The 18,680-nt window shown below is 61.4% G+C and overlaps 2 protein-coding genes and 1 long non-coding RNA gene across 11 annotated transcripts in view; 2 read left to right on the forward strand and 1 right to left on the reverse strand.

Annotated features, from left to right (window-relative positions):
- THAP4 (THAP domain containing 4) overlaps positions 1-175 on the reverse strand; it is a 34,754-nt gene extending 34,579 nt beyond the window's left edge. For both annotated transcript variants that reach the window (XM_081490600.1, XM_081490601.1), the window contains exon 1: positions 29-175. In XM_081490600.1, coding sequence (XP_081346726.1) covers positions 29-105 — 77 coding nt within the window. In that variant the 5' untranslated portion in view covers positions 106-175. The remainder of the gene's footprint in view (positions 1-28) is intronic.
- On the forward strand, positions 33-17,539 carry ATG4B (autophagy related 4B cysteine peptidase). Of its 8 annotated transcripts, XM_081490619.1 has the most exons (15): positions 730-778; positions 1,225-1,322; positions 4,282-4,397; positions 8,124-8,225; positions 8,358-8,429; positions 9,383-9,481; positions 9,854-9,955; positions 10,434-10,506; positions 11,085-11,164; positions 13,522-13,715; positions 14,016-14,094; positions 14,239-14,384; positions 15,368-15,424; positions 15,684-15,777; positions 16,381-17,539. In XM_081490619.1, exons 3-15 carry the CDS (start codon positions 4,352-4,354, stop codon positions 16,452-16,454), a joined length of 1,218 nt encoding a protein of 405 aa, XP_081346745.1. In that variant the 5' UTR covers positions 730-778; positions 1,225-1,322; positions 4,282-4,351; the 3' UTR covers positions 16,455-17,539. The 8 variants fall into 8 exon arrangements, with proteins under 8 accessions (XP_081346742.1, XP_081346743.1, XP_081346745.1 ...); XM_081490621.1 differs by lacking the exon at positions 4,282-4,397; XM_081490622.1 differs by lacking the exon at positions 4,282-4,397 and having other exon boundaries at positions 10,434-10,473.
- On the forward strand, positions 4,492-7,182 carry LOC145506307 (uncharacterized). The gene is made up of 4 exons (XR_014053739.1): positions 4,492-4,561; positions 5,031-5,082; positions 5,438-6,000; positions 6,594-7,182. It is a non-coding gene; the product is annotated as an uncharacterized LOC145506307 (long non-coding RNA).
- Positions 17,540-18,680: the final 1,141 nt, after the last annotated feature.

Here is an 18,680-nt window from a genome sequence, read left to right on the forward strand (position 1 = left end):
CCGGCGGCGGCGGGCGGAGCCCGCTTACCTGTGGAAAGAGACGGCGCGCTTCTCCCCCTTGCCCTGCCGGTTAGAGCAGTTCGCGGCCGCGCAGCAGATCACCATCTCGGGCCTCGGGCCGCCGCCAGGCTCCGGCCCTCGTCTCGCCGCGCCGAGCCCCGAGCGGGACCGCCCCGAGGGGAGGGCGCGCGGCGACACGGCTGCGGGACGTGGGAGCCAGCCCCGCGGCCCCCGCCGTACGGCAAGATGGCGGCGCCCGGCCGCCCGCCGCCCGGCCACCCGGCCCGGCTCTCGGCGCGCCCGAGGGCCCCGGCGCCAGGAGGGGCGCCGCCCGAGACGCACGGGGCCGGGGGTGGGCGGCGGCCCCCCGGGCCTGCGGCGCCCGGCGGCGACATGGCGCCCAGGGCGCGTCCGTACGGCAAGATGGCCGCCCCGGCGGGCGCGCGCGCGCTGCCGGCCCGCCGTCCGCCCCGGCGCCCTGCGGCTCTTTAGCGCCGGCCTCCGCGGCCGCGGCGAGTCGCCGCGGGGATCCCCGGGGGCGCGACGGAGGCCGCCGGGAGGCCGAGCGCGCGGGCCCGGGCCCCCACGCCGGGCGCGCCGTACGCCAAGATGGCGGCGGCGCCGCGGCCGCGCACTTCCGACCCCGCACTTCCGGCCCCGCCCGCGCCCGCGCCGCGCGACCCGGATTGGCCCGGGCGGCGGCCCGTCGCGTCGCGCTGCGGAGCCGTCGGAGCGACGCCGCGCTCAGTCGGCGGCCCTGGAGCGAAGATGGACGCAGGTGAGGGCCGGTGGGGCGCGGGGTCGCCGGGGAGGCCCTCGCCGAGCCGCTGCGCGCCGGCGCCTGGGCTGGGACCTCGCCGGCGCGGCGCGGGGCCAGGCGCGGCCCTGAGGCGGCGCGGGGCGCGGGCGGCGTCCGCGGGCGGCCGGCGGGGGGCTGACAGCCCAGTCAGGGTCGGCGTGGCTGGCTCCCCGGCGGCCGCTCCTGGGGGCCCGAGGGCGGCCGGGACGAGCAGGGGCGGCGCGGGGCGCGGGCGGGGGCGCCGGGCGGTGCTGCGGCGCAGGCGGAGCCGGTCTCTGACGCGGCGGCGGGAAGCTTTTGTTCCCCCCCGCCCGGAGTTAAGAAGGGGAAACTTCAACTCTCACAAAGTTACGTGGGTAGGCTGCAGGCGAGCGACATACTTCAGTACTCAAAACGCACGCATTTTTTCTTCTCTTCTAATTCAGTAACCAATAAATGATCCCAGCGTTCCCCGTGATTGAAAGGACAGACTGACTCCGCCTCATCGTGTCTCAACTTCTTGGGAGCTTTACAGCAATGCAGAGTGTGCGGGGACTGGGTTGGGAGGGTGTGCGCGCATCCGTACATGTGTGTGTGTCTGTGTGTGTGCTGATTTCGTCTGTTTTCGTTGTGTTTCTGCTGAAGAGGGGGCACTTCTTTAATTTTTGCTGGCACGCTATTGGGGATCTTTGTCTAGTATCCTTGAAAGCATTTTTAACACCTTGAAAGGCCTTCTTTTTCCATGCCACAGCAGGGTTACTCGTTTTATAAAATCCGTAGAAAGTGATTTGCGTTAAGAACTCTCCCAACGGTACAGACTCTTCTCTGGCTTAATTCTCCCGTCATCCTGGATGACATTGTTTTTGCTTCATTTTTCTTTTCCTGGACAGCAGCTGCAATGGACATTTACTGGACTCTCAGTTTGGAAGTTGTGACATAGACCTTTATGGCCAATATTTCAGTGATTTGTGGCATCTTGTCAGTTCAACGTATTAGGTAGTAGAAGGAGATGGTAGCCATGATTCCCAAAACTTGATGTTAACCAGATGTGTTGTGAAGCTGTTTAAAACAAAAAGGACTACGCCCTTGGGTGGGGGAAGGAATAGAATTATTCACTTGCTGAGACCATCCCTTGAGAGACTCAGTCAGGGGGGAAAGCACGGTTTTATGGTGGTCATGTTACCTTAAACGTGCAAAGTGCCATGTTCAAGTTAAGAGCAGCCACATGATGAAACCTTCATGGGACCCTGGTCCCTCCTTCAAAGCAGAGATGTTTGCATGTGAAGGCCTCTGCTGATGCTGATAGAGACGTCTGTGATTGTGTAGGGTGTTGTAGGTCAGTTTCCTTTCTGACCTGATGCTGTGCGTCCTTTGGGATCATTAATGTCCAGCCTGCCTTGATCCCTGGAGTGCTTACAGGTTCTGCCTTCCTGGCCAAACGTTTTGCAGTTCTGGTGGTTTTTACAGTCATCCGTTCAATAGCTGTATTATTACTGAGTGTGGGTTTGTGTCCGGTGTTGTTCTAGATCTTGACACTGGACAAGTAAATGAAATAGATAAAAAGCATGTCCTGGCTGACACGTTAGACGTGACACCCACGGTGTGGCTCGTGGGAGAGTGCTGTGGGCCCAGCAGGAGGGAGTTGGAATCACCAGGATGGCCTGGAAAGATCTCACCATAGAGGCAGCTTTGACCAGGACTCAAAAGCAGTGCAGGGGAAGGGCATGTGGCCTGCTCCAGAGCAGCCAGTGGCCAGGGCACCGTGGGTGGGGGTGAGTGAACTGAAGGCGGAGCAGCGACATAGTCTGGTTGTGGGCCTTGTTGGCTCGTGGGGTGGGCATGTGAGTGGGACTGGGCTGCTTTGAGGGCTTTTTCAAGGAGGAGTAACATGACTTGCACTGGCTGCTCTGCTGCAGAGGAGCAGAAGGCCCGTCAGGAGGCCGCTGCAGTGAGCCAGGCGCGAACCTGGAGGACTGGGTCCTCGTGGGGAGAGGGGTTGAAATCCAGTGCTTCTGCAGGTCGGGGCAGGAGGACTGTGGTGGTGGGAAGTGTGAGGGCCAGTGGCACGTTGGGAGGGGTTTGAAATGCCGCGGTTTATGGCTTGAGCAGAGAAATGCAGGTGGGGAGACCTGGGGAGATCCGCTTGCTAGGGAGATGTTGGGAGTTGGGTCTCGCAGGAGGTGATGGTGAGGCACCTGCTAGACGTCTGTGTCGTATTGTCCAGGGAGCCTTGGGTCTGCGGGCCTGGAGCTAAGGGTGGAGGCCTGGGCTGGAGGTAGAAGTGTGTGGGGCCGCTTTGGGCGAGGTCTCTAAGAGCCTGAGTGGGAGGGGAGACAGGGCTGGAGGCCCAGGGCTGCTGCCATGCTGCGGGCTGCAGGTGGCAGGCAGACCTCAGGCCCGTCCTCGACGCGCTCTGATTGGCACTGACCCTGACGTGCTGCCGGCTCCCTGAGGACAGAGTTGGTGTCCCGCACTTCATCTCTGGGCTCTGCCTGTGTCTGACGACTGGTTGGTGATGGAAGAAGCAGAACTTGAGTTGCTGGTGATGCACAGGGTCCTGTCCTGTGCGTGTTCCCGGGCTGCAGGGTTTGTGTATAATGGAAATCCGCGTGTTGGTGTAACGTGTAGGATGAGGAGGGCAGTCAGGTTCACTGGAGCCGGCCAGCCGGTGTCCATTCTCTCCGGCATGTTCACTAAAGTGGCCTGTTCAGTGTCCTGGTGCCCCTACAGTTCCAGCTTTTCTTCCCTTCCATTGTCCTTCTTCCCTTCCTTCCTTTCTTCGTTGAGAACTGTTGTTCGGTCACTCAGTTGTGTCCGGCTCTTTACGACCCTATGGACTGAATCAGAATCAAGCCAGGCTTCCCTGTCCATCAGCAACTCCCGGAGCTTGCTGAAACTCATGTCCATTGAGTCAGTGATGCCATCAGCCATCTCGTCCTCTGTCATTCCCTCTCCTACTGCGTTCACTCTTTCCTAGCATCAGGGTCTTTTCCAGTGAGTCAGCTCTTTGCATCAGGTGGCGAAAGTTTTGGAGCTTCAGCATCAGTCCTTCCAATGCCAGCATTTTCACATAAACTGTTTGGGATTTGGAAAAAAAAACAACTGCTTACAATCTTGTTATTTTAAACATAAGCATTTTCGTATGGAGGAAAAGAAGGGAAGATCCTTCTTTTGGTTTTATTCTGAAAGCATACATAACACGTATTTACGAAATATAACACGTATTTACAAAATATAATCTCTCAAAAATATACACGTTTTGGGAAAATGTCTTTGAAGTGTGGTACTTTACACTAAGCTCTAAAAGAATTCTAATGGTGCCTGTTTTTTGTGCTTCTCCCTGGTTGAGTTATCGTGTAATTGAGACTAAGTTATTTGGTTATGTTTATTGAGCACAGTTTGCTATTTTTCAATCATATTAATAACATTAAGTTGAAGCATTTTTAAAATAGAATTGCCATTCTATTAATGGGCTTTTTGCTTTCTCTTTCTGGTGTGATCAGGGACACCCTTGGGAGGAAGAAGTGACTGGATGGAAAAAAGTATTTCTAAAAGCCTTCTTTCTCAAAGTGGATGGTGAAAGTCTCGCTTCTACTGTGTCCTCTTACTTCAAATCAAAGTCAGTACCCAAGCATCTGGAGACTGGCATTCTTTGGGAAGTCGGGCTCCTTTTAGCTCCTCCATAAATGAGGATCCTGAGGTTCCCCTTGCAGGTCTGTGTTGTGAGACGAGGAGCCCTCCAGGCCGAGTGTGGAGACTGCTGGTCCTGAGCTGGTGGAGCTGGTCAGTCTGAGGACAAGTCAGTGAAGGAGCTTTTGAGGGTGGACTCCTCTTGTGGGTCGGTCTGTGTGAGGCTCAGTGATTGTGAATGTCCATTTACAAATGGAGAAGTATTAGAGTTTCCATTGAAGTCTTTCCTGAACGTATGTTCTGCAGTGTTTTCTGTCCTACAGAAGCTTGAATCCATCTTTTGGCTAAATTAATACTGAAAACGAACAACAGTGGCGTTTGCTCTGGCGGGGGGGGGGGGGGGGGAGTTGAGTTTCCTCGGACACACCTGTGGGCGGGGCTCTCGGGGAGGGGCCAGGAGGTGCTGAGGGCCGGGCTGGGGTCCCGCGTTCCTGGCGCCAGCCAGCCTGCGTTCTCATCCCGTGGGCAGAGCTGGCCGCTCGCCCTGGTTCCTGGGTGAGTAAACTGAAGCTCAGGATTGTGAGTCCTGTGCCGGCCTGCAGGTGGGGGTCTCTGTTTCCAGGGTCAAGTCTCGATAGAAAATCCAACACCAGAAGTGCGTGGAATTCCGAGAGGTCTGTCCTTCCTTCATTGCAGAGGCTGAGCCTCGGGTCAGGGATGGTGGGGGTGGTTGGCCTGTGCCCCCCAGGCTGAGAAGCCCTTGGCTCTGCTCCTCTGGCCGCAGCTGCAGGCTCGCAGGCTCCGTGCTGGCGCCGGGGGTGGGCCCATTCTTGGGGCCAGGGCTGCTCAGGTCGCTTGGGTGGCCGGGCTGATTCTGGAGGGCACTGTCCCGGGTGTCGCAGCTCCGTTCGGCCTCGGCCTTGGAGATGGGTGTGCGGCTGCTTCAGTGACTCCCCGCGTCCCCCAGGAAGGACCAGGACCTTGTTGCACGTGCTGATCCGTTTCTCTCTCTGGCTCCTGCTTTGCCAGCGAGTTAACTGACATAGGGGAGAAGGGCGTGGGCTGCAGACGACCTGGCGCTCCGCAGGGCGCAGAGATGGGAGCCGGGCCTGGGGTGTTCTCGGCCGACGTGAGAGGCAGCCGTGACCTGTGCCCGGAAGGGCAGGACTCGCTGAGTGGTCTTACCTCCGGGAGGAGCGGGAGGTGTGGGCGTGCAGGACCCCTGTCAGCTCCTGACTGCCCGGCCCGGCGGCGGCTTCCTGCCCACTCGGTCTGTTCAGGAGTCTCGGGCAGTGAAGACAGGGAGGCTGCCCAGCCCCGTAATGTTGTTAGTCACAGCGGGGGACTCGGTGATGTGTTAACAGGGAGGACGCGTGTTTCCCCTTCCCTCTGAAGTTGGCTGTGTTGCCTATAAAGTCGGCGCTTTACCCTGAGAGCCGTGCCTGCCTCTTGGCGTGTACCTTCTTGGGTGAGAACCCGCCCACTGCGGGTGGCTGCTGTCATCACCGGCGTTCAGAGCAGCTGCGTCTCCTTTTCTTGCTCATCTCACTGGAAGCTGGGTGTCTCCGGAGCGTCCCAGGGCCCTCTGATGTGTGCGTGTCCCTCTGTCCTCGGAGCATTCCAGGGCTTAGTAGTCAGGGCCACCTTGGGTTCGGGGCTGTAGTCCTGTGGGGTGAGCGTCACTGCCCTGCAGCGCTGTTGGCTGAGACAGACAGGTCTTGTTGGCGCTGTACCCATGGAGTCATCTTGGTGGGCCTGAGTGCACAGGTGTGTAAGCCTCGAGGACTAAGAAGGCCGTGCTCTCTGAAGATGTGGAGATGGCTCCCAAGAGCAGAGACACATGATGCTTTTTCTCTTTGAGAAAACAGAACTGTAGCTCATTCCTGCTCAGTTTTTATAATCATGTGCACAAACAAATAACCCAACATGAAAAAGGGGAGAGAGAAACTTGGAGGTTAAATTGTTAATTCCTGATTGCAAGCCAGCCTGGCAGATGCTGGGGACACGCAGACAGGGCAGGCCCTCAGAGCAGGGCAGCCTCGCCCCGGGCCCTCGGGAGCCGCTCCGGAAGCACAGGGCTCCTCTGACCCCATGGGGTTTCGGGCGATGGGTAGGAGGCAGAGCTGGCTCCTGGCGGCTGGGGCATTCCTGGCGCGTGGTGAGCACAGGGCCTCTCTTGCTGCAGGCGTGTGGTGTCGCGAGCACTCTCCCCAGCCCTGGGACTGCAGGTTGGCTGAGCAGCAGTGAAGCCCGTTGGAGACAGGCAGACTGCGTGCCTTTGTCCTTGATGCTGGTGATGCAAGCTGACCTTGGAGCCCTTTGTCTGCGGGCCTCTCGTGAGCCGGTCTTGGGAAGGGCTCAGGGCTGTGTCCCAGTTGTGCTGCAGGGGCATCCTGTCCCATGTTCTGGGTGATGGGTGAGGAGCTTTCCCCACCCAGAGGCTGACCGTGTGCCTGGGAACCCCCAGCCATGAGGGCCCTAGCGGGACCTGCACCTCGACTGCCCACGCAGAGCCAGCCCCTCCGCCCACCTTTCCCGGGGCTGGGGGTGCTGGCTGGACTTCGTGAGGCCCCGGGACTCTGGACAAAGAAACGCAGGTGGGGCCTGGCCTTGTTTGTGAATCGACACAGCTTCTGGAAGGAGGCACGAGGCTACAGGTGGTGCTTTATGTTTTGTGGCGTTTGGATTTTTTTTGGTTTTGTTTTAGTAAATTGTTGTTGTTTACCAAAAGGTAGGGCTGTTATTGAAAAATAAACTCAGGTGTGGGAGAAGGTCATTTCATGTCTTTGATTTTCCAAAGAGCTGAGTGGAGTTGCGGGTGGAGGGGGTGGGGGCACTGTCAGAGCTGGTGAGGCGGCAGCCTGGAGCGGGGTGCCCGGGACCTCACCGTGGGCCTCGCCCTGTGGGTGTGGCTGAGGTGCCGCATCGCGAGCCCAGGGCAGAGGGACGGTGCCCGCTGGGCTCCGGGTGGGAAGGCACTCCGGCTTCTCTGAAGCCGCACGGTGGGCGGGGCCTGGACAGGGTGGCCCTGCAGGAAGTGAGGGGCACACCCCAGGCTCCAGGCCTCTGGGCGCCCGGGGCCTGGGGCTCTGTGCTGGTTTCTGGGGTGGCGCCCTGCCCTGCGCGCCCTGCTGCGTCGGGCAGCCCGGCCGGACTGCTGCTCCGCCTTGTGTGCCGTCCAGACCGGCCACGTGCAGAGACGGCGGTCTGGGCTCGTCTGTGTTTGTCTTTTAGGGTCACGTCTAAAACGGGCTTAAAATGTTAGTCGCTCAGTCGTGTCTGACTCTGTGACCTCGTGGACTGTAGCCCGCCAGGCTCCTCTGTCCATGGAGTTCTCCAGGCAGGAACACTGGAGTGGGTAGCCATTCTCTTCTCCGGGGGATCTTCCTGGGCCAGGGCGCAAACCCGCGTCTCCTGCACTGCAGGCGGCCTCTCTGCTGCGTGGGCCACTTCTCGCTCCTGGGCCTGGCCTGGCCCCTGCTGCCCTCTCCCCCTTCAGTCTGCCGGGCACTGACTCGGCCTCGAACCTGAGAGGAGGCGGGGGCGGGGCGCCCAGTGCCGAGCACCCCCTTCTCAGTGTGGTGGTACGGCTGGCCGCTTGGAGGCCCCCCCGAACTCCACATGGGCTCTTTGTACGGAGACGCTATGCGTTATCTCTGATACTTGTTTATAAAATCAGGAAACGGCCATCAGAGTGTGTCTTTGGTTTCCATAGCTACTCTGACCTACGACACGCTCCGATTTGCTGAGTTTGAGGATTTCCCTGAGACCTCGGAACCCGTCTGGATCCTGGGGAGGAAGTATAGCGTCCTCACAGGTACGGCCCCACCGGTGCCCGCCGAGCTGCATTGCTCTTCCGCAGAGAGCGGCGTGGCGGTGAGGTGTCTGCTGACTTCCCGAGCCACAGGCCCTGGACGCTTACCACTGTGTGTGCGTGTTCCTTTTCTAGAGAAGGACGAGATCTTGGCCGATGTGACGTCGAGACTTTGGTTTACGTACAGGAAGAACTTCCCGGCCATTGGTAAGTACTGCCTGCTACAGCATGGGGTTCAAGAGGGAAACGCAGATCTCAGCGGGTCAAGGGCTTGTCCCTGCTGTCGCCCTCAGCAACCCTAGTTAATGAATGCAGCCAAGGTCTGCGCCTGCTGGTTGCAGAGCTCGATGGCAGCCCAGGGCCCCTGGTCCTGCTGCGCTGGTGATGCTTCTGACAGTGAGCCACGCTTGCTTACTGGGGCCTGGACGATGAGCCACGACCGGCGTTGGCAGAGCAGAGCGCGGCAGGAAACGCGAGGCCGCCTCTGCTCCCAGAGGCCCCGGGTTGGAGCTAACGGTGCTGTGGTTGGGCGCTGGGAAGCCCTGGTCGTAGCCCTCAGCTGTGCTCACAAGTCCCACACTTGGCTGTGGGCCCTGCAGGGCCAGCTGGGGCTCCTCGCTGTGTCCCCGGCGGTGGGCCTGGCCCCCCCAGTTGGAGAGTCAGGGGCCCGAGGCTGGGGCCGGGAGTGGCCTGCCCTGGCAGCTGGTCTCCATCAGCCCCCTCCTTAGGGGGCTGCCGTCTGTGCCCCAGAGCTGGGAGCTGGGGGCGCCTCCCTGTCCCGGGGCCGCGTCCCGGGGCCACGTCCCGAGGCGGGCTTGTCAGACACCTCAGGCTCTCGCTCCTGCTGGGCCATGGGTGAGCGTGGAGCCGCTGGGTGGGCGGCGCTGTCCAAACCGCAGGGTGGGGCGGCTGGCGGCAGCCTGTGTGAGAGGCCATCGGGGCGGAGCTCGGCGGCTTTCCTGGCTGTGGTCTGTGCTGCTGTCCGCCGCGCGACCACTCTGTGGGCTGGGGCGACACGCGTGCTGCTGCAGCTGCGTCTGCAGGTGCTCTGAGCTCTGAGCCCGCCGTCCGGGGCAGGCTGTGTCTGCTATGCGTCTGCGAGGGGCTGCTGGCGGGTTGCCTGGGTCTGATGGTGCGCGCTTTCTCCTTCTCCATGGCAGGGGGCACCGGCCCCACCTCAGACACGGGCTGGGGCTGCATGCTGAGGTGCGGACAGATGATCTTCGCCCAAGCCCTGGTATGTCGGCACCTGGGCAGAGGTGAGTTTCCGCGGGGCCAGCCGTGTTCTCGGGGGGCAAAGTGGGGGCATCACGATTACACTCTTGGGGTTTCGGGGTTTTCTTTGTAACAGCGTCGAAGTTTTCGTTGATTAAAGTGGCTCTGAAGAAGCTCATAAGCGTTTGTGTTTCAGAAGTCATTTTTAAACCACCGAACCATTCTTCATTTCTGGGTGGATTTGCTTTGATGCGTTACCATGTGTATATTTGAAATCCTGGAGAACTCAGTTCTTCCACGTGGGAAGTTTCTCGGGGAGTTTGGGCACCACGTATGTTTTGAGTGAGTGCTTTATAACGATGACAGCTTCTTGCCTGTATTTGCTGAAACTGAACTTGCGTGTCTGTCTCCCGTAGACTGGAGGTGGACGCAGCGAAAGAGGCAGCCAGACAGCTACTGCAGCGTCCTGCAGGCGTTCCTGGACAGGAAGGACAGCTGCTACTCCATCCACCAGATAGGTGGGGGGTCGCGCACGTCGGGTGTGGGCCTCGAGGGCACCTCTGTGCTGAGAGGTGGGGGTTCTCAGCCAGGGTGACATGCTGTCAGCCTGGTGTTGGTGAGCAGCAGCTTGCAGACCTCTCGGGCTGCTCCTCGGCGCCACCCGTGGCGCCACGCCCTGTCCAGACGCCCCGCCAGCTTGCTTCCACCTGCGTGGAGGGGCTGGAGCTCTGTGCTCACCGACCGGAGCCACTGCCTCAGTCCCGCTCCCCCAACGGGGCTAGGGTCGGGGTCTGAGGGGGGTGCACCTCGAAGAGAAGGGTGTGCCTGTGGGCGGCGATGGCCGCGTCCTGGTGCCAGTCAGGAGCTCCTGTGAGGCAGGCTTCCTGGCCAGTGTTCCTGGGCCACACATGGCCCGGACGGCCTCTCGGACCAGGAATGGGAGGGGAATCGGGATGCCCGGGGGTGAGGGTCGCAAACCAGCTCTGTTTCCTGCAGCACAAATGGGAGTCGGCGAGGGCAAGTCCATCGGCCAGTGGTATGGGCCCAACACCGTCGCCCAAGTCCTCAAGTATGTGCCTGGGGTGCTCAGACTCGCCCAGGTCTCTGCTGCTGAAGGAAAATGAGGGTCTCTTACTCTCTCACCCTTTTCAGGACCCTCAGGAGGGTCCTCAGAGGTCACCGTGCCGAGTGGTCTTAGGAGTCGGAATCTGTTTTTAGTGAGGATGTGCCCACCTGGGTCCTGGGAGCCCCTGCAGAGCCCCCAGATTAGACAGACCCCCTCCTCTCAGAACCATAATTCCTCGGCCACAGGCGCCCACCCAGCACGGTGCCTCCCTGCTGTGCTGTCAGCCCAGGTTCTCTGGGAGACCTCAAGCTGGCTGTCAGCTCAGCGTGTTGGGGCTGAGGGCTGGGGTGACTTAGGGGTGGCCGGGCTGCCTCAGACTGGGCGAGACCTGGGCTTGGCTTCTGACTCTTGTCCGTGTGCTGGCCTGATTGGGAAGTGGCACCCTGAAGGGCTCCTCGTGGGACCGCCCCTCCACAGCCACTGCTGGGGTGCAGCATGGGCCTGGGTGAGAAGCGTGGCTGGCAGAGGCCATGAGGCTCGAGCTGGGCAGGCTCAGCGGGGTGTCCTCCCCTTCCTGGTAGGAAGCTGGCCGTCTTCGACACCTGGAGCGCCCTGGCCGTGCACGTGGCGATGGACAACACGGTGGTGATGGCGGACATCAGTGAGTGAGTGGGCCCCGGGCTGAGGGCCCCTGGGCGGCACCAGCCAGGCAGGGTGGGAGGGCGCTAGGTGCCCGCGCTTCTGTGTCTTGTGTAGAATTATCGGTGCCCGTGTGCTGGGCCTGTGTGCGCTCTGATGCCCCATGAGGAATGCCACCGCGTCTTCCTGGTCCCCAGATGCTGCCAGAGGTTTAGAATTCCGAGGAGAACCCGGGTTCACCAGGTCTGAAGGCAAGACGTGGTCTAATTGTCGTCACTGAGGGGAAAGCAGAGTTCAGACACGCTGACAGTGTGAACGGGGCTCGAACCCACAGGTGGGGGCCTGGTGTCGCCGGGACCCCCTCCCTTACAGGGTGCTGGCGCTGTGTGGCACAGGCCACGTGGGGTGTGCAAGCCATAGTCGGCCGCCACGGCCCTGCCGCTTCTGTCTTGGGCCACGCGTGGGCTGACCCATCAGCAGCAGGACAGTGTCCTCGTCACAGAAGAGCCTCTTGGTCGGCAGAGCAAAACTTAGATAAGTTGAGAGACAGTGCAGCAGGTTGGATATGTCCACGGGGCAGTCGTATAAATTAATGCGGAGCAGGTAGGAGAAAAGGACGAGATCTTAACTACCTAGAAACGTCAAGCTTTCTGTCTTAGCTTTTGGGTCAGAAAAAGGCAAGCTTAAAGGTTACACGTCAGAAGCTGACGTACCCTCGACTCAGGGAAAAGCATGTACCTTTAATACTGGTGACGGCACAGTAAACAGTGACAGTGACTGAAGCACAGCTCAAGAGCCTAGGAAAGGACGAATAAAAGGGATGGAAGGAATTTCAGAAGAATGGCATTAATAAAGACAAATGCAGCGTTTAATGATTTAAAAGGGGGTGTGGTAGAACCAGTACCTTCTAGAGCTGGTTTTTTTGAAACAGTGTGCACATCAGCAGCAACCGCATCAGCAGTAAAGGAAAAGCCCAGGAATCTGTGTTTGGAAATCAGGCGGGGAGAGCCTGCCACCGACCCCTGTGTGTGGGTTTCCCCAGCCCAGCAGTTCTGCGACACCCGCTGGGCGTGCTGCGGTTCAGCTCAGTTCTGAGCCCATCTGCAAGCCTGCCGGTGGCATCGCACCCACAGGACCCCCTGACACCCCCACACACACTGAAGACCCCAGGGGCAAGTCCAGGTGGTGGACTTGTGCTTCCGACAGACTGGCTGGAGGCCGGAGGCTCCATGACCCTGTCCTTGGCTCCGTGACTTTGCTGGAGCAGCTGGGAGACTCAGGAGCACTTGACTCACAAGAGCACAGGGGTACAGGACAGGACTCGGAGGCGATGGAAGAGACGCTTGACGTCCTTTCAGAGTTTATGGAGGCGGCACTAACAGGCCCAGGGGACCAGGTTGTCATCCGCTGGGGCCTGAACTCCAGCCCTCCCCTCCCTGGAGTGGCATGGAGTGGTGCCTGCATCCAGCCCCTCCCTCAGGGCTCTCCAGAGCCCCCAGTAACAACCAGAGACGTCTCCACGGCACTCCTCACTCGGGAAAGTCCAAGGGCTTGGGGGCACTCGCTCGGGACGTGCCCCTGGCCCCTTCTGATTAGCAAGTGGACTAAAGAGGGTGTTTGATGGGCTCTGAGGACTTACCGAGTGGGGTCTGACTCTTGTCTGTCCGGTGCACACATCCCTGCCTTGTGTATCTGTTGGCGTTCTTCACGTAAGTGGATGCGTGGGTCTTTTCTTCTTTTGTTAAATTCAGGGTGTTTTCCCTTAGGGTCCTGACTCACTGTCTCAGGCTTGGCTGGCTCCTTGACAGTGTCCCGGCGTGTGTGTGGTCGTAGGCCCTCTTTCCTGGCATTCTCACCCCGCACTTCCGGCCCGTTAGTGGGGAAGGGCGTCCGGAACCGCGCCTGGGTGCCTGGTGTGCTTGTGGCTGCCGGCGGGTCTCCTGCACTGAACAGGAGTAAACCTGTTCACTGAGGGGTTAGCAGGTGCGTTTAGACAGAAGGAAGAGCAGCGAGAAACGTTTCCGCTTGAAGCTGTCCTTGCTGAGGGGGGCCTCGGGCCTGCGGCCAGCGCTGCGTCCACCTGGCTGGTGGCCCCATGGGGCTGGTTTTTTCGCTGCTCCCCGGGTGCACATAAATGTCCTCTTGCGTTCCTCGGTGCGTATGCTGTGTACTCGGTGCGTATGCTGTATCTCAGTAAAAGCTTGAGTTGGACGCACGTAGGAAACGTGCGGCATCTTTCCCGGTAGTGGCAGGTTTGCCTAAGGCTCAGTTTCCCAGTCTGGGCTGTACTTGACGCACTGGGCTGTTCACAGCTGTGTCTTCGCGGTGGACTCGTGCGTCCTCCCGTTCAGCCCCTGAGAACACGTCTGCCTCTTGCAGGGAGGTTGTGCAGGAGCAGCTTTCCCTGTGCCGGGGCTGAGGCCTGCCCCACGGATTCCGAGCAGCACTGCAATGGCTTCCCTGCAGGGGCTGGGGGCGGCGGGCGTCCGGCGCCCTGGAGACCCTTGGTGCTGCTCATCCCGCTGCGCCTGGGGCTGGCGGATGTCAACGCGGCCTACGCGGGCACGCTGAAGGTGGGTCTGTGCCGGCCTCTCCCCTCCTGCAGCCGGGGCCCCGCTGCTTCCCGGAGCCCCCAGCTGTCCCCTCTCTGCCCCCATGTCGTACCGGCTCCTGCCTACAGCTGCCCGCCCGGCACGCGGTTGGGCCAACCCGTGTGCACCTGGTTGATGCCCTGCTGTCCCCTTCTCCCCGCCTGAGGACCTGCCGCCTCAGGGTTGGGAGCCCGTGCTCTGTGAGGCTGTGCTCGCAGCCCCGCGGGGGTGGGGGTTGGGGAGGAGCCCCTGCTCACCATCACCGCCCCCCTCTGCCTGCAGCACTGCTTCCGGATGCCCCAATCCCTGGGCGTGATCGGGGGGAAGCCCAACAGTGCCCACTACTTCATTGGCTACGTTGGTGAGTGGGGGTCTGCTGTAGTTGAAGGAAGCGGGTGGTCTTTAGGGTGCCCCCCCACTGGACTTGAAGCCGCCTCCACCAGGCCGGCATGGGGGCTGTGGTGAGGCCGCCCTGCTCTCACTGACCCGCCCGCCACCCACTCAGGTGAGGAGCTCATCTACCTGGACCCCCACACCACACAGCCTGCCGTCTCGGCCGCTGACCGCTGCCCGGTCCCAGACGAGAGCTTCCACTGCCAGCACCCACCCGGCAGGATGAACATCACGGAACTCGACCCGTCCATCGCCGTGGTGCGTCCCGCCGTCCCTGCTGTCCTGCTGCTGTTTCAGGAGGGAAGCCCCTGCTCCCATAATTTCACTGTCCTGCAGTTAGCGTGACAGTCACGCGGTTCAGAACCCAGAAGCTCACAGAGCGGCCCCAGCCCTCCGCAGCCCTGTGAGGACAGCAGGGTCCTCCCACCCCTGCTGCAGCCCACTCTCCTCGGGGCTCCCCGCCCCGTGGGCTTCGTGGTCTGTGCTGGTGTTTCTGAGCTGCTCTATCTGTTGGGTGGTCCCCAAGAATGAACTTCCTCGTTCACGCTCTTCTGATGGCAAGGCGGGAAGGGTTGGTTTGGCTCAGAATCCGTTTGTGGGAGGCCAGGGACCCCTAGAAATCAGAAGAACCTAGTGGTCACCTGAGCCGTGGACACAAGGCATTTGGTCCTGAGAAGGGGTGACCCCAAACGCACTGCCTATGGGTCTGGGTCACTCCCAGAGGTCCGTGGCCCCCGGGAGGGCATCAGCGGTGGTCTTCGCAGGAGCCCGCCTGTGAGCTCGTCAGAACGAGGCCAGGTCTGAGGCTGGCGGCGGGGACGTGGGCGGGGGCTGACCCTCGGGCCGGGAGCGGCTCCTGCGGATGCAGGGCTGCGGCATCCGTGTCCTCACCTCGGGCCAATGGTGTCCCGGGTGCCCCTCCTCTCAGCTCCTGCTCCCATCTCCTCTTTGCAGGGTGGGCTGAGCGCGCCCGGTGCCATCACCACCCTGACCCTGGCACTCTCCTGGCAGGGCCTCCAGCGGGGGCCCCGCGTCCCCTCAGGAGGGCCCGGCCAGGGGCGCGGCGGGAGCCAGCTCCTGCTGTGCCCGGGTGTCGTTGTGACCAGGCCCTTCTCGGTCCATCTGGGAGGAGGTGGGGTTGGGCACTGTGGCCGGATGGGCGAGGCAGGCCAGGCGTGTCCAGGGTGCGCGTGAGGGCGCGCGGGTCATGCAGCCCCGCTCACTGCGGGTGTTGGTTGCAGGGGTTTTTCTGTCAGACCGAGGACGACTTTAACGACTGGTGTCAGCAAGTGAGGAAGGTCGGTGGGGGCTCCCGTCCCTGGGTGGGGGGGTGCAGGCTGGTCGGGGGTTGGGTCCAGCCCCCCGCTCAGCTGGCTTGTACTGCGCGGAGCCCCACTTGCCTCGCCTGCCCCGGGGCGCCCGGCCATGCTTGCTGTGGTCGCAGACCTCCTGCGATTCCCAGTACTGGGGGCCCCCCGGGAAGGCCGCCCAGCCGGGTGGGTCCTGCCTCTGCACGGCCCTCCCTCTGCTGCGGCCTGATGCGCGGTCCGCTGACAGCTGTCCCTGCTCGGAGGCGCCCTGCCCATGTTTGAGCTGGTGGAGCAGCAGCCTTCCCACCTGGCCTGTCCCGACGTCCTCAACTTGTCCTTAGGTGAGTCCAGACGCCCCAGGGTCTCGGCGCTGGGGTGCGGTCAGCGCGATGCCGTCCTCCCCTTCCTCCCCAGGGCCTGTTCTCACCTGTGGCCTTTAACGTTGGCCTGAGCCCTGGGTGCTTTGTGAGGGGCTCCTAGGAGCCAGGACAGGTTAGGCCTTTTGCAGCGAAGCAGCTGCCGGGGCTTGGTCCCCGCAGCCTCGTGGTTCTGGGGGCACCTTCCCATTGTGAGTGGAGCACGTGGAGACTGCCACGGGGACCACTACCTGCTGCCTCACAGGAACCACAGGGGTCGGGGTGCCCGCGCCACTGGCCACAGATGCTCACTAGGCCCGCATGGTGTGGCTGCGCACCTTCCTGTGGGGGAGGGCCCTTGTCCCTGAGTCTCAGCGCCCCAGCTGGGCAGTCCTGGGTCCCCTGCCTGCCATCTGCATCCAGGCCGCCCTGACAGTCGGGCACCGGGCAGGACGTGCTCCTCACAGGGCACATGGGTGGGACGTGGGGTGAAGTCTCTGTGCCCTCGGGCACTTGACCCTCAGCCCCACCCCCCAGACTGAGTGACCCACGCCTGTATCTGCTGACGTTTTGTCTCATTTTTTCTAGATTCTTCTGATGTGGAGCGACTGGAAAGATTCTTTGACTCAGAAGATGAAGACTTTGAAATCCTGTCCCTTTGAGAGTCCTGCAAGTGGGGACGGTCTCACTGGCCCTGCAGGGGCGCTTGGCCGCCGCGTCTCGTCCACCCCGCTGCCCACCGCCCAGCCGCCTCCGCCCTGACGGGGGCCCCAGGCGCACCCTTCCGCTGCACTGCCAGCCCTGCACGGCGCCCTGCGCCCTCCTGGGCCCGGCGACTCGCCTTGGAATTAAAGCCCTGTCTGAAGCTCCATGACGGACATGGCTGCTGTTGGGCGTGTCCCGAGACAGGCTCTGAAGACACAGCCTGCAGGGCGCTGTGGGGAGAAGGGGCCGAGGACCGTGGCGGGAGTCCTCACCTTGGGAAGAGAGGGGTGGGGGTGGGCGGTCAGGCCCACAGATGTCGCTGTGCGCGGTGCTGGACGGCAGTGCTGCCCGCCCGAGCCCTGGGGAGGCTGCGGGCCCCGTGCTGCTGCTTGCTTGTCTCGCCCGCTTCCCCTGGGGTGGGGGGCTTGGGCAGCTCGCCGCCCCCAGAGGAGTCATCCGCCTCACCCCTCCTCAGGGCCCCCTTCCTGGTTGGCACAGCTTCAGATGGTTTGGGGCCCAAGGGTCAAGCCTTCTGCTTGCAGCGTGAGGTGGGCGTGCTGCCCCTCATGGTGGGGGGACACCCAGACCTGCTCACGCTGACCTGGGACCACCTGTCAGCCTGTGTTTGGGGCCCTGGCGCAGCGCCCACCGATGGCCTTTGTCTCACCAGGAAGCGCAGACCGGCTGGGAGCTTGGGTGAGGGGCAGCCTCCCTCCTAGGAGCCCCCACCCACCCACTACCCAGGGGGCAGCGGGCACCCCACCCCTGGGCATTGTCCACCTAAGTTATTTCATGTCTCTTTTTGTTCCCCCTCCCCCTCCATCCCTCAGGCGGAGCTGGGGGGGTCTCCATTCCCCCCACCGCTGGCGCACGGGGTCTCCTCTGCTCCTGCCTGCAGCGGGGGCGCCGGGGGGGACCACCGGCCAGAGGGGACCCTCTCGTGTGTTGGGAAAGGCTTGGGAAAGGCTCACTGAGGAGTGCTCACTCTCGGTCGTGCAGTTGGCAGTTCTTTACTGCAAGTAATAACAGTTTCAATAGAAAACAGAATTCGTTTGTGTCTTGATTTCCCTGGAGCTGTAATTGTACACGGTGAGACCACGGACCCTCAGGAAGGATCTGGTGGACAGGCATGAACAGCTCACGGGGCCCAGGCCTGGGCGCGCGGCACCCCCTGCATGGACCGCCCTGCCAGCTGTGGTGCTGGTCCTCGCCTCGTGCCCTGTCACTCAGGCACTCAGTCACGTCCGACCGCGACCCCGACCCCATGGACTGCAGTGCTCCAGGCCCCACTGCCCTTCACTGTCTCCTAGTTTCCTCAGATTTATGTCCATTGAGTCAGTGGTGCCGTCCAATCGTCTCATTCTCTGTCACCCTCTTCTTTTGCCTTCAATCTTTCCCAGCATCAAGGTCTCTGTTCCAGAGTCAGTTCTTCTGATCAGGTGGCCAAAGTATTGGAGTTTCAGCTTCAGCATCAGTCCTTCCAGTGAACATTCAGGACTGATGTTGCAGCCCAAGGACTCTCAAGTGTCTTCTCCAACACCACAATTGAAAGCATTAATTCTCTGGTGCTCAGCCTTCTTTATGGTCCAACTCACATCTGTACGTTACTGGAAAAACCACCCAGTGGCTCAGCGGTAAAGAAGCTGCCTACAATGCAGGAATTCTGGGTTTGATCCCTGGGTCGGGAAGATCCCCTGGAGGAGGGCATGGCAACCCACTCCAGTGCTCTTGCCTGGAGAATCCCAGAGACAAGAGGAGCCTGGCGGGCTGCAGACCATGGGGTTGCAGAGTTGGACACGACAGAAGCGCCTGGGCACCTTTTACCTTGTGTGGTTTGCATTTAAAGCAAGGCGCACAGGGAGGTCGCTCCCTCATGGGTGTGGAGTGGCCGTGGTGCTGGGCGCTTGTTGGCCCCCTAAGCAGCGCCCTTTTGGGTGCCCAGTGCCTCAGTGGTCACCCCCAAGCAGGTCAGCAGGAAGGACTGAACAAGGCCACTTGCCACGCCTGGGAGGTCCTGGTGAAAGTGCTAGAGCTACGCTGAGCCCTTCAGCTCCCTGCTTCTGGCCGCCTTCCCTCCACTTTTGGTTCTCAGGGACCAAAGCCAGACCGGAAGTGCTGGAGCCGGAGCCCGAGGCCTGGCTTTTAGAACAGCCCATTTGGCTCCTGGAGCCTCCACACTCGCT

The sequence above is a fragment of the Giraffa tippelskirchi genome, chromosome 5, assembly GCF_054371585.1.
Source record: "Giraffa tippelskirchi isolate mGirTip1 chromosome 5, T2T-mGirTip1v1.2.pri, whole genome shotgun sequence".
NCBI lineage: Eukaryota > Metazoa > Chordata > Mammalia > Artiodactyla > Giraffidae > Giraffa > Giraffa tippelskirchi.